The 27392-nt window shown below is 42.9% G+C and overlaps 1 protein-coding gene across 1 annotated transcript in view; it reads left to right on the top strand.

Moving 5' to 3' along the window:
• The first annotated feature begins 1620 nt into the window (after positions 1-1620).
• Positions 1621-27392, top strand: part of frem3 (Fras1 related extracellular matrix 3) — a 29471-nt gene continuing 3699 nt past the window's right edge. Inside the window, exons 1-16 of the mRNA XM_079278785.1 lie at positions 1621-6807; positions 7663-7752; positions 18323-18469; positions 18787-19017; positions 19158-19283; positions 19741-19992; positions 23391-23540; positions 23623-23832; positions 24280-24477; positions 24566-24730; positions 25188-25370; positions 25461-25591; positions 26098-26256; positions 26351-26654; positions 26740-26871; positions 26953-27284. Coding sequence (XP_079134911.1) covers positions 1779-6807; positions 7663-7752; positions 18323-18469; positions 18787-19017; positions 19158-19283; positions 19741-19992; positions 23391-23540; positions 23623-23832; positions 24280-24477; positions 24566-24730; positions 25188-25370; positions 25461-25591; positions 26098-26256; positions 26351-26654; positions 26740-26871; positions 26953-27284 — 7839 coding nt within the window. The 5' untranslated portion in view covers positions 1621-1778. The remainder of the gene's footprint in view (positions 6808-7662; positions 7753-18322; positions 18470-18786; positions 19018-19157; positions 19284-19740; positions 19993-23390; positions 23541-23622; positions 23833-24279; positions 24478-24565; positions 24731-25187; positions 25371-25460; positions 25592-26097; positions 26257-26350; positions 26655-26739; positions 26872-26952; positions 27285-27392) is intronic.

Genomic DNA, 27392 nt, shown 5'->3' with positions numbered 1-27392 from the left:
TCCTGCTATGCAGTATTATAGCATCACTGACATAAGTGACAACAAAACTTTCAAAAGTTTTCAAAAAAATCAACCGTCACAGTTGAAAGAAATGTTGAGCAATGCACACGGATCACTTCATCAAGTGTCATGCCCAACTCAAAAGATGATCCATAAAAGGCTACTCGGTATTTTTATCTTAACATGACCTTGTGCACCGTATTGAGTACACATTCTCACATTCTCACTCACACACAGTATGACTGCTTGCTTTCTCCATACTGTGCTGTGTCAGTATTGCTGCAGTAAAATTCTATTTGATGTAATTTCTGGGATATCCGACATTGGACACTGCATGGTTTAGGTCTGATATGAAGTGATGGCCTTACTACCAGGGACCAACGTGGACCTGTCGATAGAGAACTCATATACCTCAAGTATCTGAGCAGTATTTTGAGCTGTGTTGTCCTCTCTCTGTGTGTGAGACCAAACAGTGTCTACACACCTGTCCTGCCAGCTGATGTCAGGTTATAGTCTCTCTGTGTGGGACTAATGACCACTCCGGTGCCGAGGTGTCCCACCGACTCGACCCCAGAGGCACTCGTGAGAAGAACACAAAAACCTTTGGAGGATCATTTCACACAGGTCATGTGCATTTTTTAGATTACGCTGACGCTGATAATAAACGTAAATTTATTTTGTTTATCGAAGCCTATAAGTCAAATACACAATATATTGCGTTATTTACATTCAAACTTCTTTTCAATATAGAAAAAACAAGAAAAATCATCGGCAATAGTTAAATTACAAGTTGAGAGAGCTTTAGTTGTGCGCTGCAGAATGGTTCCCCAGTATACAGAAATAGTTCTCGGATGCCAGATTTAAACTTGACATAGAGACTTTGATGTTACTGCAAGTAGTGATTGGTCACTTCATTCACATAGTTCCCACTCCCTTCATTGCGCTCTGAAGTGTGTGGAATCACACAGGTCAATGATGATACATTAGAGAATAGCAGACTTTAACGTCAATTTTATTCCACTTGTAGAAATACTTGACCAGAATCAATGGCAGTTTGCTGAATTTATTCATCTTAAGTGTATAGCATTTGCCCATTAGAGGGCACAGGCCCTATGCATTCCAAAAAAATCCAACATAAGTTTTCTTTACAATTAAATTCTAATGTAAATAATAATTTTCAAAGGTAACCTTAAAAAAATCAAGAAACTTGATTACCGAAACTCTGTTGACATATTTTTTTTGTTTTGATTCATTTAGAAATGAAGAAGGAGGAGAATAGGAAAATACCACAAAAGCATAGCTGTTGCCCAAATCTATACAACGTAAATATAAATTGTCAAATTTGTTAAAACTTGTGACAGTGTATTTGATCACACAGACTCCACTGAATTAGGTTAGTTTTTGCACTGGATTTTATCCCCCACCTTTTTCGGTGAGAGAAGGGGAGAAGGGTGGGTGTTGGTTGGGGGGGAGCACTTTCACAGCTTGTCCAATGGTCTTTCTTAAATTAGCCATGGGGGCAGGAGGCTCCCTCCCTGCGCTGACAGAAGGAAGGGCCTGCGCCTGTCACTGTCTACTGTTTCATTCTTACCTGCACAGCCTTGCAGCATTCACCACACTTGTGTCTCTGTGTGGCCACGAACAGAGAGAGACACAGAGGACACACTCAGAGGCCCAAACCAACGCAGAGAGTTTTCTTTTTTGATGCTTTTTCCCCACTTGGGACAGCCTGCTACTGCTGACTTGTAAGATAAATTGCAAGGCAACTGGCAGTGGATATGGCTGGTTGTCTGCAAAGTTCCCCACTTTGTCAAAAGTGGGCAGTTTTAAGATGCCTGCTTGTGACATTTTCTCTCAGCTTCTGTTTCGCCTCGGTAGACGCAGAGCCGTTTGACCAAGCTCACCTTTATCACTACAGATCTGGACCTAATGAAGACAACATCATTATCGCTAACAATGGGATCAGGGTGCCTTTAGGGAAGTCTGTGTTTCTGGACCCTGTGAGTGACCTGGTAACAGAAGTGCAGCCTGGTGACCGCTGCCACATAACAGTTTTGGACAATGACCCGCTGGCCCAGAAACCTGGGATACTGACCCCTAAAAAGTTCCCCTGTTCATTCGGACCAGATGAAGTGAAATACACTCATTTCGGATCTCGGAGCCCCAGCAAGGATCGTGTGAAGCTGCAGCTTCGTTATGACTCCCAGACGGACACAGTTATCATTCCTTTCATGCTGGAAGTGGAAGTGGTTTTCCAGCAGCTTGAGATCCTCACCAGGAACATGCCCCTTAATGTTGAAAAGCTCAGTGGTGACAGCAACCCTATTGACAAAAAGGGTCTGGAGTTTTCCTTTGAGGACGGTGTCACACAGTGTAAGATGGCCACTCTGGTCGGCGCAGGAGGACTTCCCAGGTATGGCACTCTTTTAAATAACCCCTCAAATGGCCAAATGGTTGACTGTGATGAGTTTGTGAAACAAGACATTCGCTACAAGCACACAGCTAAAACAAACTCACCAAACAGAGACTATATTCCAATGATGGTAGAGCTGCAGGATAATAAAGGCAACATCATAATGCAAGAGCATTTCCAAATGATGGTTAGAATCAGAGAGGGTGCAGAGAATACCGCTCCTAAACCGAGCTTTGTAGCCATGATGATGATGGAAGTTGATCAGTTTGTGATGACAGCTATTACAAATGACATGCTGGCTGCTGAAGATGTTGAATCTGACCCCGATGATTTAATCTTTAACATTACTACACTGCTGAGCCCTCAGCAGGGCTATATCATCAGCACAGATGATCAGAACCTGCCTATCACCTCTTTCTATCAGAGAGACATCAAAGATCTTAAAATAGCATATAAGCCACCCTCAGATGACTCAGAGGTAGAGAGGATTTTCCAGCTGGAGTTTGAAATTATAGACACCGATGGTGCTTTGTCTGATACATTTTCTTTTATGATTGTGGTGAAGCCTATGAATACCTTGGCTCCTGTGGCGACCAAAAATACAGGGCAGCTATTGTTTGAAGGGCAGTCCAGAGCTCTCTCCAGCTCCCAGAATTTAGAGATTAGTGATGAGGACAACCTGGAAGATGTGAGAATAACTGTTGTTGATGGCTTAAAGCATGGAGTCCTAACCGTGTTCGGAGCGCGCAGGAAATTCTTTACACCTGCCGATCTAGACGCCGGCATTGTGGTGTACCAGCATGACGGCAGCGATACCTATAGCGACAACATTATTTTTAGAATGACTGATGGCAGTAATGATGTGGAGTTTTTGTTCCCTATCACTATTGCTCCCACTGATGATGAGCCGCCTATCATCAATGCTAACACCGGTCTGATACTATTCAAGAATGAAGTCATGCAGATCTCTCCCTTCATCCTGAGCGCCACAGATATTGATTCAGAAGACTCCACCATGAAGTTTATCTTGGAGGCGCCCTACTCAACTGTAGGGGAGCTCCTGCTGAGGCAAGCGGAGCCTCCCTCTGACCCGTCTCTCTGGAAGTTCAGCGAGACAGATGAGATGTTTGAGCAGGTGGTAACTGAATGGTTTCAGCAGGATATTATGGATGGAAAACTGTTCTACCATCACGTCGGTCACCATAGCATTACCACTGTGATTGATCAGTTTGTGTTCCGGGTCCAAGATGACAACGACCCTCCCAATCAATCTGGGGAACATATGTTTATCATCAAAATCCATCCTGTTGATGACCTTGCCCCAGAGCTTTTTCCAGGCACCATCCTTCACATGACAGTCCAGGAGTACGAGCTAACATACTTCAAGAAGAAGTTCTTGTGTTACACTGATCTAGATTCAGATGACAGGGACCTGAAGTACACCATCAGTAAGCCCCCAACTGACACAGATGAGAACAATCCAGCCCCCTTAGGTGAAATTGTACTGACTGACAGCCCAGAGACTGTAATTACAGAGTTCACACAGGCCCAGGTTAATCACCACAAAGTAGCTTACATGCCCCCAGACCAGGAGCTGGGCATTACTCCAAAAGTGGCTCAGTTCACCTTCATTGTGGAAGACACTGCTGGTAACACATTAGATGGACTATTCACCATTTTCCTACAGCCAGTGGACAACAAACCGCCACTTATCACCAACACAGGGTTCACTGTTATGGAAAGAAGTACATATATCATCACTAGGAAAGAGCTGCACGCCACAGACACAGATACAGATGATGAAAATATCATATTCACTGTGACCCAGATTCCTCGGTACGGGCTGCTGCAGTATCTGGGGATCGACATGGAAAATGAAGAAACATTTGTACTCGAAGACATTGCAAATGGTCACCTAACTTACATCCACGGTGGAGAGGAATCCCACAATGATGTCATCAAGATTGATGTCAGTGACGGTTTTCATGAGGTACCCATCACCATTAAAATCACTGTTGAGCCAGTTGATGACAAGACCCCCACGATCATGCTCCCAGCCGGTCTGCTCGGGGCAGCCATTGATGTACTGGAGAACGGAGCCACAGAGATTACAAGTAATGTCATTCAGGGCCGTGATGAAGACACAGATGACCTCATCCTCACTTTCATTGTTGAGGAGCCTCCCAGGCTGGGGGAAATCCTAGTTAACGGTGCTCCCGCCGAGAGATTCACCCAGGAAGACATCATCAATGGGGCAGTGGTGTATGCACACACATCCGGTGAAATCGGACCAGTCAAAGAATACGACTCCTTCAGTCTTACTCTATCTGATTTGTCAGAGCAGTGGGTTGTTGGCGGCAACAAGGTCCAAGGAGTGACAGTTCACGTCACCATCCTTCCTATTGACAGCATTCCACCTATTGTCAGTGTTGGAGAGCAATTTGTTGGACTGGAAGGGGAGAAGAATGTCATTACTCTGGACCACATCCAAACTGAGGATATCGACACTGACAATGATGATATCCTTTGCACCATCATTGTCCAACCAACATCTGGGTATGTCGAAAACATCTCCCCAGCTCCAGGCTCTGAAAAATCCAGGACTGGGACAGCCATCACTGCCTTTAACATTAAAGACGTTGCCCTCGGCCATATCTTCTATGTCCAAAGCATCCATAAAGGAGTTGAACCCGTGGAAGATCGTTTCACCTTCCGTTGCTCGGACGGTATTAATTTCTCTGAACGCCACTTCTTCCCTATAGTCATCATTCCAGCCAATGACGAGAAGCCGGAGATTTTCATCCGCGAGTTTTTGGTAATGGAGGGCATGAGTCTGATCATTGACACACCGATTCTGAACGCAGCTGATGCTGACATCCCTGGGGATGAGCTGCACTTTGAGATCATCAAAAACCCCAAACACGGTACGATAGTGCAGCAGCTCAGCACTGGCACCATCCCCGTGGAAACATTCAACTTGGAACAGATCAAAGAGGCATCCAACATTGTCTATGAACACGATGACTCAGAGACCAAAGAGGACAGCTTTGAGATCAGACTCTCAGATGGGAAACATACAGTGGAGAAAACAGTTCTTATCATGGTTATTCCTGTTGATGATGAGACACCAAGGATGGCTATAAATGATGGCCTTGATGTTGAGATTGGAGAGACAAAAGTCATCAGCAACCGGGTTTTGAAAGCCACAGATCTCGACTCTGAAGATAAAGAGCTAACATATGTTGTGCGTTACGGCCCAGGCCAGGGCTACCTTCAGCGTATCAGTAAGTTTGGTAATGTTTTAGGTAATATCACCCTCGGGATGAACTTCACACAAGACGAAATTGACAAACAGCTCATCCAGTATGTTCACACAGGCCAGGAAGGAATCCGTGACCTGCTGAAGTTTGACGTCACAGATGGCATCAATCCCCTTATTGACCGTTACTTTTACATCAACATCGGAAGCATTGACATGGTCTTTCCAGATGTTATCAACAAAGGTGTGACTCTCAAAGAAGGAGGAAGAGTAACTCTTACCACTGACCTCCTCAGCACTACTGACATTAACAGTCCTGATGAATTCCTCAGCTTTAGCATCACAAGAGCACCTAGTAGAGGCCACTTAGAAAACACTGACCACCCAGGTGTTCCCATTTCTACCTTCACTCAACTGCAGCTTGCTGGCAACAAGGTCTACTACATCCACACCTCTGATGATGAGATGAAAATGGACAGCTTTGAATTTGAGGTGACAGATGGTTACAATCCTGTCTTCCGTACCTTCAGAGTGTCCATCACTGACGTAGATAATAAGAAACCTGTCTTGACTATTAGCAAACTGGTTGTGGAAGAGGGAGAAACCAAGCTCATCACACCGTTTGAGTTGACAGCTGAGGATCGGGATACCCCAGACAAGCTATTGCGATTCATAGTCACCCAGGTGCCAGTGCACGGGCAGCTGATTTTCAACAATACCAAACCAATCACAGTCTTTTCCAAGCAGGACCTAAACGAGAACCTTATCAGCTATAAGCACGATGGCACTGAGTCCAACGAAGACAGCTTCTCCTTCACTGTCACAGATGGCACTCATACTGATTTTTATGTCTTTCCTGACACTGTATATGAGACACGCAAGCCTCAGATGATGACCATTCACATCAACACTGTGGACAACGGTGTGCCCCAGATTGTGGTTAACAAAGCTGCTGCCTCACTGAAGGTCCTCCAAACAAGCCACCTGGGCTTCGTGATCACCAGCAAGGCCCTTCGATCAGAGGACCGTGACAGTTCCCAGAAGGTCCTGAAATACATTGTGTCTGAGGTTCCTCTGCATGGCTTCATCATGAACACTGCCCTGGGCAACGACAGCATCAAGACCTTCTCACAAGGTAAGACAATGTAACACTATTTCATCTTAGAGTTTTAAAATGTAATATGCAATGAATTATATGACCATATGTAATATTAAAGAGGTCCATTATGATCTGAGTCTGCAGTAATCCTCAGTTCTACAAAGCATTTTAGCATTTTTCACTCAATGTTTTGGTTTCATGGCCCACTGTTTTGGTTCACTCTTACTTCTCTCACCTCGTTTCCAGCTATAGCAGGCAGCTGTATTCAGCGATTAGAGCTTTAGTAAAGCTCATAACATAATCTAGCATTTAGCATTTAGCAGCTAAAGAGTCAGATATTTCCTTCAGGAGTTGGTGGAGACCAAAACAGAGCTATAAAGAGAGGGAATATTGGACTGAAACACTATATTAGGATATAATGTCAATGTTGTCAATGCCAAAATAATAATTTAATATTGTTCAAGGTTCATGATCATGCAACCCTAATATGGAGTAATCTTTTTCTGTCATAATACAAAATAATGAATTATTGATGAACAATATAAGGTTTTTCTAAAAAAGTGTAAATTGTAGATAACTATGTACCGGTAGCAATACATTAGTGAAGATATTGTAATAAAACAAAAATAACAACTGATTGTAATACTACTACCAATAATGATACTAATAAGACCAAAATAAATAATGGTAATAATCATAATCATAATAATAACTGTATGTTGTATTTTTGTAATAGATATTTCTAACTAATAAGATATTTAAACTTTGATTAAAACCATGTCTCCTGTGGCCCATATCACTTTAATTGTAAGTAAAACCTTGTAAAAATGGCTTAGTTGTCACAGTTATCTCACCGAACGTTTTCAGCTAACACTATTGTCATACCAACAGCTGATATTGATGACATGAAGATCTGTTACGTGCTGTTGGATGGGAGCAACGCCACAAGTGATATCTTCTACTTCACTGTTGAAGACAACGGTAGGAATCCTTTAATATCTCATACTTGTGTGCACTAACACCAAATTGGGGCCCATTACTGAGGAACCGTTTGCTCGAGGGCTGTCCTCAGACTTTATCTGTCTTTTAATAGCTTCTTAAAATTGATACTTCCTGCTCTCTGTCAATCTCCCAACTGTTTGCATCACAAAGACTTAAGGCAGTTGGCCATGACTGACACTCAGTATAGTGCCGCCATCTCTGTAAGCCTCACTGGAAATGGGTTGCAGGTTTAAAGGACAGGGGTCAGAGGGGACTTCAGCCACCGACTGTGGGTTCGTAAAAGTGAAAGAGATGGGACTACCTCATGCTCTAAACTTTATTGCTATGGAACAATGGGATCCTTTTCCCCAGGGCACGTTTCTTAGTTTTCAAATCACCCCCTTTCATGCTGTTCTTGCAGTGACACTGTAAAATGTGTAACGGTATGCATGATGAGCTTTTCAGTTTAGACTTTCTTCCTGGAATTAGTCTGTTTCGGTTTGGCCTCGAAAACGTACCATAGTGTGTGTGAATGGTTTCAAAAATGTTTTAAAAGCAAAAATATTTTGTGTATGTTACGAGTGTAGGAATACTGGGAATTTCTGTGTAATCCATTCAATGCATTTAATAGAATTTAAATGAAGAGATTATGTTTTCCAGTCTCTATTTGTTGCTTTACAAGCCAACAACATTCAATAGGGACCTTTACATTTCAAATTCCATTGCTCATCTTACTCGGGCACTCCACTCATACACTTTGGTTTTCATTAACTCTTGTATTCCCCAAATATTATATTTCCTTATAGCCCCCAGTTATATGAGCCTTATTTTTAGAATATTATCAATGTCTACGGGTATAACATGACAGTCTAGTTGTCTTCTCATTTAACACACCTGTTAACATTTAACACATCTGTTCTCATCCTGTTTAACCCACAGAATTCTCTCAAATGAACTAAATATACATGGAACAGACATGACGATATACTTTATAGCCTCTGTGGCCTGTCACCTCTAACTTTCACATCGAGTTACATGAACAGCATTATAAATTTAGCAAATGCAAAACAATAAAAATGCAACAGGTGGCTTTTGCGTTAAGTATCAGCTATAAAATACAAAGCAAGATTTGGAAATGCAATGCAGCAGGGAAAGTTGAGTCTATAATTATGCTGGATTGAGAGCCGTGTTGGTGATAATACCACCATCACCATCAGGGCCATTGAGAAGGCCGGACTGGGAGGATGTTTCTTTTTGTCAAATGACTGTCTTTTTGTCCGCAAAGTGAAGCCTCTTATTAGCCTCAACTGGTTCCCAGTAATTAACTTTTTCCCCAAGACTTCAAGTGAAGTAGGTGATAATTTATTTTGAATCAGGGTCAGCAGCTCTGACATTGATTTCAATAGATAACACAGCCATTATTATTCTTTGTTCTACAATGTTTCTCTATACTAATTTTGGACCTATTCATCTGCCTGAAGCAAAGCTGGTTAGCTTTTCTGTTTTAAGTGGAGGTTTAACCACAGGAAGGAAATGCAAAGTCTTCAATTAGCTCAACAGTCCTTTTTCTGTTTGCTTTCATACATTGTTTAAGCTTCCAGCCAACTCAGCTGAACCAGGTGCAGCAGTGCAGGCTGTGACATAAAACAAAAGCGTGTTTCTGCATGACCACGGGTCACATGTAAAGGCCACAGACAGCTCACGCCACAATGTTCATGTAATTAATAGCAGACACATATATAATTCCACATAAAAGATAAACTGGTTAGCATGTGCTCAGCTGCACGCACATACATAGCCACACACGCACAAACAAATACACGGGCACACCCGGAAAAAGATCAAGTAACAGATAAAAGCGATTCAAGCCAACTGGTGAACTGTTGAGGGGGCGACTCCTGGGGGACGTGGTGTTTCCCTGGACATGTAGGGACATGAAGGTGGAGAGCACACTGATGGTCAGCCTATCTGCTCATAAATCTAAGTAGGTGAGCTGTTTGTGTGGGAAGCAGACCGCCCGGTCATTAGAGATTTGCACCCAAGATAATCCCCTGCAACTGGTCCCTGTCAGCACTCCCGTTGCTAATCTTAACATTCGAATGGAACTAAATTACTTCTTTTTCAAAGTTGGAAATAAATCTTTGCTCAAACACCATGAAAAGATCACAATTCAGAATTCAAAAGTTTGGAATTCATCCCAAAAAATCTTCAATCAATTTCTCCATTGTTCAGGATCTTTTTGGAAACACACTCAGTGATTAGTTTGACAAAGACAGACAGAAGATTAAACTTGTGCTTTATCCAAACGTGCCAAAATGATCTTATGGCATGTAAACCTCCCCCATACACAGCCATGTTTTACCTTGAATTGCCTAATCATTCTGTTTCCTTGACATTTAGCATTTTCAAAACTATCCTGCTTCGTAAGTTCTTATGTTTAACACAGTTTGAGTGTGACCTCGCTTCAAGAAATAACCCTCAGAGGCACTGATATGGCAGCTGCTTAAGGGTCTTAGCAGCCTTTAAAAGGTACCTGCCACTACATGCACTGCACTGATGCTTCTTCACAAGACAAGAATACACACACAAATAAACACAGTCCCGATCATTAACACATCCTCATGGAGTAGTGTAGCAGTTTGGCATACCTTATAAGGCTCAAATGTTGCATGTTACGTGTCTGTTTCTGCAACTGTGTATATGTATGTGCAGATACATCAAGATCTTAATCTTCGAGGCTTGAAAGTGCTGTGTCTGGAGTAGCAATAGTTTGTGTGTGTGTGTGTGTGTGTGTGTGTGTGTGTGTGCGTGGCCATGCACAACTAAAGTGTGTCTTAGTGAAAGGTCAGGAGTGTGCATTGAGTGTCGCATCAAGAGACCTGCTGGTCAGCGGTTACATTCCACACTCTGAGGAGAAAGTCTGTGTATTCTTATCAAGTCAGGACAAATGAAGAAGGCTTTTTGGCCGATCACCTCTTTGCAGAAATGTGTCGGAGGTGCACAAATCATTCACGTGAGAAAAGCAGAAAAACTGGAGGGAGCTGCAATGCGGATTGCGGTGTTTGCGCACATATATGTGGGTTGTGTATGACTAAATGAGTGAATTAAGTCAAACATATCCTCCCATTGTGCACTGGAATATATAGACTATATAGAACGAATAAACTATCCATTCACAGATGCTTATTTTATAAATCGTTAAAAATATTTATTGTATCATAACTTGCAACAATTTAAGCATTATGTTGGTAGGGAAAATCTTGATGTTGATTTTGCAACCTTCTATGTAAAGTCCATCATTTTAGTCGCATTTTACAATTTCTTAAGAAGCTTATACATGTAATGACCCACATCTCAGCTTCACAACTTCTGCGTGAAAGCTGGAGAGATGAAGAGACATTGATTGATTAATGGGCTGAACAGGGGGTGGGAGGGGGGGGGGGTTGCTTCATCTTGTGAAGCAGATCTTGTTGCGTTGTCTTCATTTGACAGTAGATGTGATTTTCAACAATGATTTTTTTTAAAAGCTGCATCATTTTACAAAATGTTTTACCTGATAGGAAAGCAGATAGATTCTCTCAAAACAGCTCTGGAAACAAATTCAACTGTCTTGTCCTGTGGCAGTGAGCTCAAATACAAACTGCAGTTCAACTTGGGTCATTCCTTCTGTCTGCCGGGAATTTCTATTGGAAAAGCAATAACCTACATGGAAGTGAGCAGGTCAGAAACTCCCTACAGCCATTCAAAAGTGTGGGACACTGAGGCAATAAATACTTGCTTTTACAAGTAGTACTCAGCTCACATTTGTCCTTGTCCATCACGCATGTCCCAGTGAGCCACAGGCTAAGAGAAGAAACTCTTATTTACCGTCGGACGTGTTGAGACGTTGGTAGGTTTCTGTTCATTTCTTAGTCTAAGGACTAGCATCATATTTATGTCAGATCTTTAGACTTTGTCTTCGGTCTCCAGAAACACTGCCTCTGCTTGCCAATCTTATAGGTACAAGATTGCCTCAAATTTCATCGCAGTACTAATCAAACTCAAGAGATTAACAGACGAGAATAAAGAGAACAGAGCCCCCACATTCAGATAAGTTGACTCTGCCTCTCCTCTGTGCTTTTTCCAACAACAACAATATAGTCTTCCAGCTCTGGAGAGAAATCATAGACCCGAGTGGGTTGAGTGTTATGTGATCATTCAGGGCCGGGAGAGGAATGCACTTCCTTGGAGACTCCAGACTCCAGCGCCACAGTCAGAGCAAGGCCTGGAAGTAAAGTGGTATCCCGAGCAGACAGGTGTGTGCGTGAGAGGGAAGGGTCCAGGGGGATCCCCTTTCAAAGCCCTCCGTCACCCCACTCTCAGCTCCGCAGAAATCCAACCCAATCTCAGATAGCCCGATAACCTGCAGACTTCCACCGCAGAGGTGCCTCATCCGGTGGGGCACTTCCTCAGAGGGGATCGAAAAATGAACGAAAACGTTATGTTACGTTGAATGTTTGTCTGTTGGATTTTCTTCCGTACAGTTGGTGTACTCTGTTATACAGCAGGACTGCATGCAGCCCTACTTCCTAACTGTGTTTTGGGATCTTACATGTCACCCGTGTCAACAGTCACCAGGAGATTTACTGGCTAATGGTGCCACGGTCAAGGCCCCCTGTGACTAGAATTCCAACACACCCCACTCTGTTGTCACTCTCCCTCCTTCCCCTCCTCTAAGACCCCTTCATGGTTTTACTATTCTTTTTCTATATCGTGTTCATCTTTTTGACTTCTTCTCTATTTCATTCCCCTTTCTTTCCTCTCAGGTTTCCCCCAATATCCCTTTCAATGAGCCATAGTTTGACCTTGTTCACTGCTTTTCTTTCTCTTTTTGTCCTTTTTCTTCAGCCTTGATTTATGGTGCTTGGAGGGCTGGAATGGTGGAGAGTTATGATCTATGGCTACTGCGGTTATTCTTATCTGCTCTCATATGGCAATGCTGTCGCTGCCCCTAGCCAAGCCGTCGTTGACTCGCACGCCTCTCCTTGTCCTTTTCTTTTTAGCCATGCTAGCGGCGTGGCTCTAAGGGACGGCAATGTCGGTCTGTCAGATTGTCTTGACGGTTCACCACTTTTGGATTCGATTTTTTACAGACATTCATGTTGACCAGAGGACGTAGCTCTCTGATTTTGGTGATACCATGACCCTTCGTCTTGCGCCACCATGAGGTTGACATTTGTTTTTTACTGAAATGCCTTCAACAACTATTTGATGGATTGTTATGAAATGATGAATTCTAATATCTTTGGTAATTTCTTAACTTTTCATGTAGTGCCAGTAGGTGTAAATTTAAACTTCAATAACTCGGGTTTATGACCCAATACTACCAGAACTAAAGACTTTTCCATCAGCATCAGCTGTAGGCACTTACCTGCAGATGTAAGCATGCTAATACGCTGAACTAAGATGGGCAACATGATAAACATAACACTTGCTATAACGTCAGCATGTTAGTATTGTCAATAGGAGCATGGTAACATGCTGACGTGTACCCAAAGCTGCTTTTCTTGCATCTTTGTTCATCATTCTGCACATAATAGTTTGACAAAAGCTGTATATTCCCAGTACCACATCTGTTATGTGATTAGATGTTGCTAGCATCTGTGTCACCATGTCAAGTATATGGCAAGCAACGGTCAAAGGTGTGACTCTCAGGCCCTGTCAAATTATGATTTGTAACATCCTGCGAAGATAAATTCACTGTCATGAAACGAAGCAGCAATCGAGCCACTGTGATGTGTCGATTTACAGCATATGCTGCTGCGGTGCTGAAGGAATGATAAGAGTTATTAATACATATAATCATGCAGCATTCCTAACATGGATTCCTTGGAAAGCAGAGAGGAAGCTATAGCTTTCACTATTTGAAAAATGTCTTCTTCTACACTTATTAAGATGTTGAAGAATCTAAATAAAGAAACATTCATCTGAATCCATCTCCATGATCTAATAAACAGTATACTTTTAAAGACAGTGACATTTAAATACGCAGCATAGCTGACTGGAACCTCCGCAGTATTTATATCAACAGGATGATTAATGAGGAAATGTAATAATGGCGATGCTTGTCACCTGATGAGGATATTCTTGGAAGCTTGCTCCTCCTTGCATCATGCTGGTGGATGTTAAAGCCTCATATTGACCTTCCTCTCCAGTTATATCCCCCTGCATCTATGTATGGTGCACGCAACACCGCTGTGTAAATATGAGCTGATGAAGAATGTGCTGTCAAAGGACACAGGTGCAGGGGAAAACTCAGGCTATAATGTCCCGTGTATGACTTGATATTTAGTTTTTTTGCTGAGGCAGGATATTGGATACTTGAAATGTTATGAAGAACACTCTTTCGCTGAGTCATTCTGCCACGCTACATCCAAAATATTTCACAATTGTACAGCTTTGTGTTTTCTGACACTGACTTTTAGAATTTGAGTTAAATACTGCATCAAAATACCTACATGTGGCACATTGTAACAGGCCACTATGTGACATACTGTACTGAAATAAGTCAAGCAGCTTCTAGTGAAGGTTTGAGAGGATCCAGTTGCTTTCAGACCCTGAAGCAGGAAAACATTACACTTCTTTAATATGCATTACCTGTCAGGGTTAGGGTCAGTCAGTGATTAGCATCAATCACATGGAAACTAACCTAACCTTTACATCCCAGCAGAAGTTATGTTGTTTGTCAGTTTGAAAAGCTCATGGAAATGTGAGCTGCGCCAGGCAGCTACTGTATGTATTGGATTTGATAGCCAGTCTAATATAGAATGTGCCATAAAAAATGTCATAAATTAGACCATCCATCATGTCCAAAATCTGATTGACTTTCATGTGTGCAACTATTTTTTTGCAGGCTTTTAACTCGTCTATTTTGAGAACATTGAAACCGTGTTCATTTCTGTCAGCAGCACTCTGTCTGGGTGCTCTAGTTGTTAAAGGATAACTCTACTGGGAAGTCTGGCTTCTTGGGTATTTCTTGATTTTCTTGAGACTCTTGCCAGCTCCAGCCTCAGTGTCTGACAGCATGTACAAAAGAAGTCAGAGAAAGGGAGCTTCCCCTCTCTAACACTGGTGTGAACAATGTGGAGGCAGGCAGGGAGGCATGCCATGGTGGTGGATCTGGCCCACCCAGACTGTGGCCTGCTGTCCCTCTCCGTTGTCCGTCCCCTCAGCGAACACAAAGCCGACACAGGGAGGAAGGGGAAGATGGGGGGGGGGTTTGTGGAGTACAGCTGTCACTCTGCTCCACATAATCTGGGAGTCTGGCGGGACGGAGAAGAGCGATAGATCGACGGACAAAGACAGGGAGACAGAGCGAGATCTTTGCTTCAGCCATAAAACTGCTGAAATGGTTTTGGCTCCATCTGAGTTTCTGTTACCATGTGACTTTGTTTGAGGTAACAGTGAACGATACATTACATTCATTCGGAAGGCCGAGGAAGAATTTGACATGAAAAAAACAGGACATGAAACTGGTGTTTTGAACAACAATGCAGTGGTTATTCTGGATAATACTAACCACCTGTAGCGCTTGTACAGCGAAGAAACAGCACCTGTTGACCACACAGTGTAATAACCCCACTGAGTAGATGTTACTTATTCACTTGTCTCCTCAGTCTTGTTGGCTAAAATGTGGTGAAGGCATTCACTCAGTTCTGAAGATTATTTGCGTATTAACAAAAACAGGAAACATTATTTGAGATTGTAGATGTGGCTGAAAGCTCAGGAACATTTCCAGTAAGAGATCCTGTGCTCATAACTTGTTTTCTGTCTTTGTTACAAATAAATTACAGGCAATTAAACGTCAAGAACAATGTGTCATACGATGGCCATTTGTGCAATCCCTTTGCGGCATTTCACATAATGTCATGTTACACCTGTGCCTCTTGTTCACATATCAGGCAGCACTTTTTACAGTCATCGGTTCACTACCTGAGTCAATCTGGTCAGTGTTTATATTATTCTTCACAATATTTTTGACTCTTTATAATACAAATATAACTAAACTAAAATTAGTAAGATATCTAAATATAGGACAAAACATGTACATCAACACAACAATGAGAAACGAGTGCTACAGTATTCTGAATCTCTTAAAATCCACTGTTTATGTGTGCTCTTATCGGAGTCTGTTATTCAGCACAATACAGTCCATGAAATACGAGTGCAAACGCGGTGTTCTTTTCTCATTCATAAAAACTCCATTGTTTTACTCTTTGTAGCGAAGCGGAAACCTAAAGCTGCCTGATTGCTTGACGCCAAAACAGAGGCAGCTTTTTGTCTCTGCCGTGTTCATTTGATAATCCTCGTTGATAGCCACCGACTAAGCTTCTCCTCATATCAGCTCCACATAGGGCCGGCTGCCAGGACAATCTCTCTCCGGCACTGAAACACTCTGATAATTGAAGTTTGTCAAAGACTTTATTCTTTTTCGGTTTGGAACTGGACATCAGTTCCAAGGAGTTTTCTGAGTGAGATGAGGATTTGATTTCTTCTTGGTTTAACAGGTTCAGAACACATGAAGCAGTGCAGATTGAGCATAAATTGTACAGTTAATGTGTACAGTTGTTTCTGCACAGAAGACTACAAAGTCAGATTGAATGTTTTTTCAATGTATTATTTGTAGTATTATAGTTGTTTTATGCACTGTATAAACAACTCAAGAATCTGGGGCGACATGATCCGTGTTTCCTGTATTTTTAGCCGTGACTGTTGGAAACTTGAGCATGAAGCCTGGTGGATGGAAGCCGTGCCCACTGGGCTAGCTGCTCAGTGTTGCCTGCCCTTACCGGGCGTGGGCTTCACCAGTGGAGCTCATGCATTCCTGTGACCGTCTGTGTGTGGAAGATGGCAGAATAAGTAGGTCGGCGAATACTCGATTCTGATTGGCTGCAGGGTATTCATTTATTCTTGATAATGGACACCTACATACACCTATTGCGTAATATCAGTTAAACTGCCTGCTCACCGATCTAAATGAATGCGCTGGCTCCAACTAAAATCTGTGTAGCATGTCTGTTGTCACTACCCTATCCCTTAACGTTATTTAATTCATCTTACAGTCGTCTTTAGTCTATTCATGTCAATGGAGATGTGATGGAGTACTGTCATTGTCCCAGTAAATCCACTTGTTGCTATCAGGATCATCTGAACATGCTTCTGTGATTGAGTGTGGTTTGCCCCGTGTTGTGACTTGGCCTGGTTTGGCATCAGGGTGGAAGGAAGTGGCCCCCTTACCATCCTGGAAACCCCGCTCTCAACCCGCTGCTTTTTCATTGTCCCCAGCCACACAGCATAAAAACGGCAGCCTCTTTCTTTGTCACTCAGGCAAAACTGAGCTCAATGCTGCTTTATTGTGTGGACAGGCAGGAGCTCCTTCCCATTGTTCTCTGTTTACTTTTTATTCTAGCTGGAACGATGTTCTGTTCACCGTTTGTTTTATCATTTCTGAGAGGTTCATCACATCGGATAACAAACTGTTTGTTTTTTAACATAGAACGCTGTTCCACCAAACTGCTGAATGTTTCTTCCAAGGGAAGTTCCCTAACTCTTTAAAGCGTCTTAAGCAGGGTTAGGTCAGCAGGGCTGCTGCCAGTGTGACCAGCCGTGCAAGACTAAAGAGAGACAGCCCGCTCTAACCTCCCTGATCCAAAGAACCCACTGAGCTTCACCCATTTCACATCAATAGTCACAGGTCACCAGGCTCTTCTCACTGAAGAATAAGTCATTAGGGTCTTTCGCTGCTGCTAAAAAAAACCCATTGCGATTATATAGCAGACAAAACTGAGTTGACAGTCTGAGGGATTACATGAGTCATGAGATAGTATGGATTAAGGACCGGATTGAGTCTAAAGTTGTGGATCAGTGGCGTGTGACTCTTTGCTTCGAGTGTTTCGATGAGATTTGTCTTTTATGAGCGCAGCTTCTTTCACATGATAAAGAGGCACGAAATGAAGGTCAAAAAGTGTTCAAATTGTTTTGTTTTTTGGCAAAAACAGAAGTATGTCTTTGCCGTCACGATTAGAGCAAAAAGAATCCTCTCTCCTCTCACTTACACTTCACCTTGTTGAAGAGGTAAAGCAGCGGAGAGTGGACATGATGGGGCGACACAGATTTACAAGAGGCCAGCTCATTAAAGAAATGAAACTATGACAGAATTGCTCCATAAGCAGACTATATATACATATATATATATATGTGTTTGTACTTGAGCCGTTTAGGATCAAGAGTACAAAAAAGCATTATGTAGAGGGGGATGAGAATCAGAGGAAATGAGACGTAAGGCAACTCTTCCTGAGGCCAAGTGAAGGGAGGTTTAGGGAAGCCCTGGTATTAAGTTATCATGTTTCCCTTCCCAAAATTAAAATGCACCCTTAATTCCTTTGAGCCTTGAGCCCAGAGCAGATTGCAGTTTATATGCCTCACTGGTTTCTAACATGAACAAAATAGATTGTTTTTTCATTGTACTTTGCTGTGAAGGAGGTCTTTCAAATGAAGTATTAGTTCAGTAAGCTTTTTTTTCTATCTTTAGGTGGAAACAAACTAAAGCCTCAGCCATTCAGGCTCAACTGGGCCTGGATCTCTCTGGAGAGAGAACACTATATAGTGGATGAGGACGCAAAATTCCTGGAGGTGACACTCAAACGCAGAGGCTACCTGGGAGAAACCTCCTTCGTCAGTGAGTGTTGCCAGTCTTTATGTTTGCTGTTTCTTACTTTTCACTTTTGTTTCCTGTTAAGAATCAGCATCGAATTTCAGCATTTCCAATCAAACCAATTTACCAATTAAAGAAAGAATTATTTTGTTTTAAAGAAGTATTGCCCCTGTTAGACTGTATTGCATTGTTTATGTGCCATTTAAAGGGCCAGTCCTGCTATAAAATAGTCCTGCTATAAGACATTGACTTCTTTGGTTTTTGACATCAGACAGAATCCAAACAACAAATGAATCTCATTTCACTTAAAGCTCAAAAGCGTGTACATCCCTCTCCCTCAGGTATTGACACCAAGGATGGAACAGCTGAGAAGGACAAAGACTTCCGTGGCAAAGCCCAGAAGCAGGTCCAGTTCAACCCCGGTCAGACTACGGCGACCTGGAAGGTGAAGATCTTCACAGACCAGAGGTTTGAGATCTCGGAGACTTTCCAGATACAGCTGTCAGACCCCGTCATGGCTGTGCTGGAGTTTCCAGTCACCGCAACAGTCGAGATTGTGGATCCTGGAGATGGTAGGAATCTAATAATCAATTAATTTGAACAAAGCCTTACCACCATAAATGCTGCATTATAAATTAAAAGACTTACATCGATGTATTATTGAATAAAATCAGTTCTTATACTCATCATCTGTGTTTCTCTTCCTAAACAGAATCGACTGTCTATATTCCTCAAGCAGAGTTCAAGATTGAGGAGGATGTTGGAGAGCTGTTCGTGCCGGTGCGGCGATCAGGAGATGCCAGCCAGGAACTCATGGTTGTTTGTTTCACTCAGCAAGGTGCGGTTAACCTGCTGCTTGTTTGGGCTTTTTAACGTAAACTTTACGTTGACTCATAATTAGTGTCTTTCGAAAGAAAGTGTAGCAACTTGAGTATTTTACGTAAAATTAGCTAAATGGCAATGATGACAAAATAAATACGACATCTCGAAAGTTCCAAGATTACATGTAAATAATGAGACTTTGAGTGAATGGTAATTATAATGTAGGTAAATGTGTGCTCATAGTAACCTACTTTTTGTCCATATTTCATTCTCTGATGATTGTGACATACTGAAACAGTTGTGCTGTTGTACTCCATTGCCTTTATTATTATTTCCTTTCATTTCTTAGCTATTATATTACAGTAAGATCCTATATGTGTGTCGTGTGTTACCTTTTCTCTTTTGAATCCTGTGACTTCATGCTGCCAGCAAGCAACATTTTAATTTGGTTTAATTTCCCAATGATTCTTTAGCCACGGCCACAGGCACCATACCCAGCTCTGTGCTGTCCTACTCTGACTACATCACCCGACCAGAGGACCACACCAGTGTGCTGCGGTTTGACAAGGATGAGCGAGAGAAACTCTGCCGCATCATCATCATCGATGACTCCCTGTATGAGGAGGAAGAGAGCTTCAACGTCAGCCTCAGCATGCCCATGGGCGGCCAGGTGGGCGCCAACTTCCCAACCACCAAGATCACCATCCTGGCTGACAGTGATGATGGTGAGTAAAGCGTCGGAGGTGGAAGGGCTTGTTCTTTCGAAATGCTGAAACTTTTCACAATTTAGCGGACGGATGGATACATATTATTCATATCCATTTTCAGATTTACAAGTCAAAGAACTGCATCGTGTCTTAACATTTGCCGGTGCAGCGGGTTATAAAGGCGCCAAGCAGACCCTGAACGTGAGAAATGAGCTGATTTAAGATCAGATTTAAGCGTCGCATAATTATGCAACATTGGAACTTGAGACAAGAGCATTGATATTTAATGCAACTTTATTTTACTTTCCAATCTATGGGACTTTGAATATTAGTCTTGGTATACTGATCTGGGTATGATTCTGATTTATAGCTTACAGCCCCAAAATAGCAGAAAGATATTTGTTTGCTGCAAAAGAGAAACGATTTATTAATACTTGAAAGTGATGCACACAAATGAACAAAATCCCTCACAGAGAAATATTGCAAAAGCTGCCTGACAATGAGTATGGAGGAGCCCGAAACCGATTGCTTTGCTAAAGGTCGAGCTAGAATGGCGTTTACAGTATAATGGCATCATGGTGGCAGCTGTGGGTGATCCTGTTGCTCATTGACACTATTAATCCACCAAAAGTGCCCAGGCATCACAATAACCACAGTCGCCAAAGCAAAGCCCTGGATACTGTACTTGCCTTAATGGCTTTAAAGTATATTCAGGTCCATTACCCTTCCTTTGTCTCGGTCTAACAGCTTTCTTTACACTCTCTGCCTCATTTATCCACCATATTCTGTCTGCCCGTGTCTGTCTGTGTCTGATAGAAACAAGATAAGAATACACAGGTGTTGAGAGGGAGAATGGCGTCCTCAGTGGATGTTATGCTACACTATAGCCTGTCTGACAGATAAAAGGACTTTAAACCTGACCGTGCTCCTCGAGCGACCCCCGGTCCTCATTGACATTCGGGGTAGCTCAGGGGAAACAGAGGGCATCCCTTTGTCTGCAGGGACCGGCAGGTGGTGGAGAGAGAGGGACTATTGTGCAGGGAGTCCAAATGACTGGCATGTTTTTACTCTTCCCCCTTGTTTGATGGAATTCAGCAGAAGGAATGCAGTTTTGTTTTTTTTGAAGCTATCAATCACAGATACATTATTGGTTTCATTAATTGATCCCTCAAAGAAAATGCCTTAACAGATTTGACAAATTGATGTCCCCAAATTCTTAAAATCCTTGAGTCCCGTCTTGTCTTTCTTTTGCAACCAGTACTAACCCGAGTCAATTTGTCTTCCTCACATTTCTCCTCTGTTTCTCCAACTTTTCACCAAAGCTGATTCTTGGACTTGCTTGTTGTAGTGACAGATGTGCTCACAGAGAAAGCATCCCTCCTACCCAGTTTGGAACAGAAGTACAATTGAACGTCATGTAGAAATAATCAGTGTGCATTCCCAGACAAGAGAAGACTAGTCAGTGTAAACCTTTATTGTGGTTCTACTTCTTGGTGGGTCCTAAACTAACACCCCATCATAAATCTGGTTTAGAGTATGTATGTGTGTGTGTGTGCGTGTGTGTGTGTGCGTGTGTGTGTGTGTGTGTGTGTGGGTGTGTGTGTGTGTGCGTGTGGGTGTGTGTGTGTGTGTGTGTGTGTGTGTAAAACCATCTGCCTGTCTGAGTAAACTTGTGGTTGGGTTTCTCGCCAACATCGAGTCTCCATTGTTGCTGTATTTGTCTGGCTCTTCCTCCCACTGATATTTAAGGTTGCCATGTTGGCACTCATTCCCTTATATAACCCCCCTTCTCATCCTCCCTGGCACTAAATAGCTGTCTCGGAGGCTGAGAGGCATTTAATGTCTGCCAAAAAATCCATCAGTTGTCTGTTGCAGCATCCGTCAAATTCTAAATAAGATTTGCCCATTCCGTTCACGCATCGATAACTTAGAGCAACTATCTTGTGACAACTGATGGGTTTAGCCTATGGTCATCAAACAACACGACTATATGCGATCTATGTATGTTTTATTACCCCACTGCCACGTTAGTTGGATTTTATATGTATATGTTTATATGTATATGTATGTTTGTTTATTGACCCTGAAAAAGGCCATGGGCCAAAAGGCTTCATTGTTAAAGTGGTAGCCACTCCGGCCATAAGTGATATGATATAACAGTAAACACTAAAGCATAGTTTTGCATTATAACAAGTAAAGAAGATCCATAGTGTCAGCGAAATGATACAGTACCGTCAGTCACCCACATCTAATAGCTAACATCAGATGAATGAGCTACTGGTCATTCTACCAGACTACGTGCGGCTGTAGCAACTAAAACCCTGGGTAGTTAGACTTTTCCAAGGATATATTTTATTGCTTATGAATTCAACTTTTCATTTGTAAGAGAAAGAATGTTTTATTTCTTCACTTCTGTTAATACAAGAGATGCTGGACGTTTTACCTTCATGACCGCGTTCCTGGCAGCACCTTGAACGGGTTTATAGGTTGTAATTAATGGCTTTAATAACGGGATTCATCAGGATTAGAAATCCTGAGCATTGATTAATAGACGACCACCATTTAATCCTTATTATTATTTTCAAAAACAAAGAGATTTTTCACAACCTGGCACACCAAATGTTCTTGTTGATGGCTTATGGCTGACCTATAAAGTATTTGTAGATATTTACTCAGAAATAATGACGCCAACAGTTTCTTTTAGTAACTGCTTTTCACAAACCCTTTATTTTAAGTCTGCTTCCAGTAATCAGCACTTCATCACGACCCTTGGTGGACATTGTTTTTTGAGTCATTTATTTAAAATTTGCACCATAATTTGCACTGAAACTTTGTCTTTCCTTGTTGGTAAAAAATCCTACGGCCTGAGTTTGAGCCTCTATCAGTTGATCTCTAAGTGCTCGGGCTGGACAGGGTGTGATGAAAACATGCTTTATACAGAAGTGAGGAGAGATGAATTGACAATGGGTTCTGAATTCTTGCCCTCTGCCTTTGCAAAGTGGACGGTTGCCTCTCTGTCTCTGCCAAACCTTCACCATACCGCTTATCAGCTGCTCTATCATCAGAAACTGGGAACATCCCTTCAGTCGTGCACACACAAGCACACGCCTTCTTCTTCAGGTGTATCCTCGTTGAGTTCAGACAGAGCTGTCTGGGTTTAGATAAGTAGGGGAGGAAGGTTGAAGGAGAACACGATAAGAGGGATGACAGCTCTCTTCCTGTGCTGAGTCAAAAATGTGAGTTTGCTCAGCTAATCATGCCAATTTGTCCCTGAACGCGGCTTGATTAAAAGCTTATGTTGCTATCTCTCTCGAACAAGAAGATCTTGTTCCAACAAACAGCAGAACTGATGAAAATACAATATTAAGTATTAATCATTAACTAATGCACTTTCCTATGATTCCCAAATCTCACAGAGCCCTCGCTGTATTTCGGGGAACCCGAGTATGCCGCGGATGAGAGTTCCGGCTACGTTGAGGTGAAGGTCTGGAGGACAGGGACCGACCTGTCCAAGACGGCTACTGTCACCGTCCGCTCCAGGAAGAGTGAGCCGGTCTCTGCAGAAGGTAAAATCAGCAGTTGGACTCAGCGTTTGGTCGTGATGTTGCATTACGTTGTCAGTTCATGGTTTCCCCTCTATCTGGCCAGCTGGACTAGACTACGTCGGCATCAGTCGCAACCTAGACTTTGCTCCCGGAGTGACAATGCAGACATTCAGAGTGACCATCCTGGATGATCTGGGTCAGCCGGAGCTGGAGGGACCTGAGACCTTTAACCTCGTGTTACGGATGCCCATGAACGCTGTGCTGGGAGAACCGAGCAGGACCACCATAACCATCAATGATACAGTCACCGATGGTGAGTGTCAAGAGATCATAATAATTACAACATTATTTTATAATATTATCATATCTAAGTAAAATTCTGTACAAAAACACTTTCCTTTTATCCCCCTATTCAGCATGTATATCCAACATAAGTACATAAACAATTAGTTAATGGTTTGTAACACACTATAATGTAGTTTTTAGAGGAGATAAGTATCATTTTATATGCGAATATGTATTGATTTAATATGAAAGCATTTATTAAGTGATTATACGGATGTACAAATCCTTTGTAGGTGGATTTATAATGTCATGGTATGAGTCTGAAGTTGCTTTTGTAAATGCATCCATAACTGTTTAAATTATTTATGTTTTTGCTTTTAACAATTATATTTTCAAACATAAGATTTAGTGCACATTTAGCTTCACTCAAACGCAGTGAGCCTCTCTCGTAACGAGTCGATTACTGCCTCTACAGTGCCGAAGGTTCAGTTTAAGGAAGGAAGCTACAAGGTGGATGAGTCTGATGGGGAGGTAACAGTCATAGTGTACCGCAGTGGAGACATCAGTCTCAGGTCCACGGTGCGCTGTTACACCCGCCAAGGCTCTGCTCAGGTCATGATGGACTACAGTGAAAGACCCAATACTGACGCGTCCGTCATCACTTTCCTACCAGGTGAGACCTCCCCTCTCCCTCTTAATCTCTCTGTTCCTCTACGTCCTTCAGCAGTTACCTGAGTACATTGACCGTTTTTTTTCTCCAGGCGAAACAGAAAAGCCGTGTGTGGTCAGCCTGATGGACGACTCCGTCCATGAAGAGGATAAGGAGTTCCGCCTCGTCCTGGGAACTCCCAAGAGCAAGTCACCGTATGGAGCTTCTATTGGGGAGCAGAAGGAGGCGCTGGTCACAGTCACGGATGGGAAAGATAGTACGTACTTTATACTTCCAACATAAAACAATAAAGAAATATTGAAACAAAAAAAAGGCTAAATATTCTGTAGGTAGCATACAGATGAAAACAATGGGATGAATACAAAGTGGGTGTGGAAGATGCAGTGGTCTCACCTCCCTGAAGAACTATTGATGAGATGCGCTTGAGCAAAGCACTTCACTTCTAACTGGGGAGAGTGTTTTGTACCAGGCATGCTACAAATGAAGGATGGATGGATGTTGCTGCAAATAAATATAAACTGAATAAGATAAATATTTTTACTCCATCGTAAAATACGGCATTGTCTTTTCTGCGGCCAAAACAGGCCACCGAAATTTATTTTTAAATTATTGAATTATTATTTATTTATTTGTTTGAGAAAAGAAATATGACTGTGTTGTTTTGGCTCACAACAATAATAATTCTGGTCATTGTGATTTTCTTCCCGTTCTAGAGCCCATCATCCGTTTCTCTGAGATCAAGTACAGTGTGCGTGAACCTCAGGTCAAAGGTGACGTGGCTGTAGTGACTATTCCCATCCTGCGTGTTGGAGACACCTCAAAGGTGTCAGTGGTGAGAGTGCACACCAAGGACGGCTCTGCAACCTCCGGAGAAGACTACAACCCACTGTCAGAGGGTAAGGACATGGTTCATTGGCTGCAAAGTGACGCGGTAGCTTGCACAGTGCCTCTTCATATTCACTCACTTCGCTGTGTCTCTGTCTAAGATGTTGAGTTCAAGGAGGGCGAAAAGGAACATTTTGTGGAGATTGAGATCCTGTTTGATGGTCAGAGAGAGATGAGAGAGGCCTTCACTGTACACATGAAGCCTGATGACAACATGGTGGCTGAAATACAGGTGACACAAAGGTTACACAGCACACACACACACACACACACACACAAACAAATATAAACCTGTAGTCCTGCAAGTCCTATATGTGCACACGTACAGTGCTGCAAATCTACACACATGAGCATGCGCCTCTGTCATGTCAGCCTGTGTTAAAATAGCCAGGCAGCAGCTGGCATTGCTGTCAGCGCGCCTGAACCACAGAGTCTTATAAAAAGCTTTTCCCTCTGGAATGAGATGCTGAGCGGAATGTCCCCAGCAGAGCCAAACAGTAGGCAGACCTATAAACAGAACTGCGACATTCTACCCATATACTCTACATCAGGCATGCACCGCTCACGTCACAGATTCAGATATGTTACGTACCTAGACTTCAGCAAGATATAGGACGAAATGTGTTGGAGGAATGGCGAAAGGATGCTCTACTTTGGCAGACATCATGAATGAAAGTTGAGATTGGCTCGATTTTAAAGTTGACAACCAGGGAACGATGCTTTTCCTCTTCTTGCTAGATGAACAAGGCCATTGTGTACATTGAGGAGATGGACAGTGTGGCGGATGTTACCTTCCCCGCCGTGCCACAAGTGATTTCCCTGCTCATGTATGATGACACAGCTAAAACCAAAGACGAGCCCCACCCGCCCAATGGATACCCTGTTGTGTGTGTGACGGTGAGTGTAAATGCTTCTGCTGCTTTTGACAGCCACACGTACTTCCAGGTTTCTTTCGTTTTTCAGTTGCCATATGTCTCGTCATCCCTTGCAGGCTTGCAACCCCAAGTACAACGACTTTGACAAAACCGGCTCGATCTGCTCTGCGGAGAACATCAACGACACCCTCACTCAGTATCGCTGGCTGGTCAGCGCCCCCACCGGGTCAGATGGAGTGACCAGCCCCATGAGGGAAGTGGACACTAATACTTTCTTCACCAACACCAAGTCCGTCACTTTGGATTCGATCTACTTCCAGACCGGCTCAAGGGTTCAATGTGCAGCGAGAGCCTTCAATGCCAATGGGGACGCCGGTCTGGAGCTGTCCAGCCCCATTGCTGTGATCAGCAAGGAGGAGGGTGAGTGAAACACTGATTGGACAGATGCAAATATATATACTCAGTAAAGACTTCCTTGTTTTGACTGACTTCTAAATCGTTGCAGGTATGTGTCAGCCTCGTGTCCAAGGCACTGTTGGAGCTGAACCGTTCTCTGCTAAGATCCGCTACACCGGTCCCGATGACCCCGACTTCCCCAACCTCATTAAACTCACTATCAACATGCCTCACATGGATGGTGAGCAGTGAACATTCGTCTTTATTGTTTAGTAATCTTGACAAAGACCCAGAATAGTAACGAGCTTTTCAATATCGACAGGCATGTTACCAGTCATCTCCACAAGACCTCTGTCCAACTTTGAGCTCACCCTGAGTCCAGACGGCACACGCGTGGGCAACCACCGCTGCTCCAACTTGCTGGACTTCAATGAGATCCAAACAGGCCACGGCTTCATCACCGATGCAACAAAGAACCCTGAAATCATTGGCGAGACTTCACCATACCAGTACAGCCCGCTCATGCGCTCAGCCAACTCTCTGCGCTTCTACAGGAACCTCAACTTGGAGGCCTGCCTCTGGGAGTTCACCAGCTACTACGACATGTCGGAGCTGCTGAATGACTGTGGAGGCTCCATAGGCACCGATGGACAGGTAGGACATGCATAAAGGGAAAAAAACTACAGAGTCAAACCTTTTTAAGGACCGGTTACACCAGAATGGATTCATCAATGGATTCACTCCCAGGGTCAAAGTATTCAG

This window comes from Melanostigma gelatinosum (assembly GCF_949748355.1).
Source record: "Melanostigma gelatinosum genome assembly, chromosome: 11".
Lineage (NCBI taxonomy): Eukaryota > Metazoa > Chordata > Actinopteri > Perciformes > Zoarcidae > Melanostigma > Melanostigma gelatinosum.
Note: the sequence above shows the minus strand (reverse complement) of the source record. Positions and strands in the feature narration are given on the sequence as shown.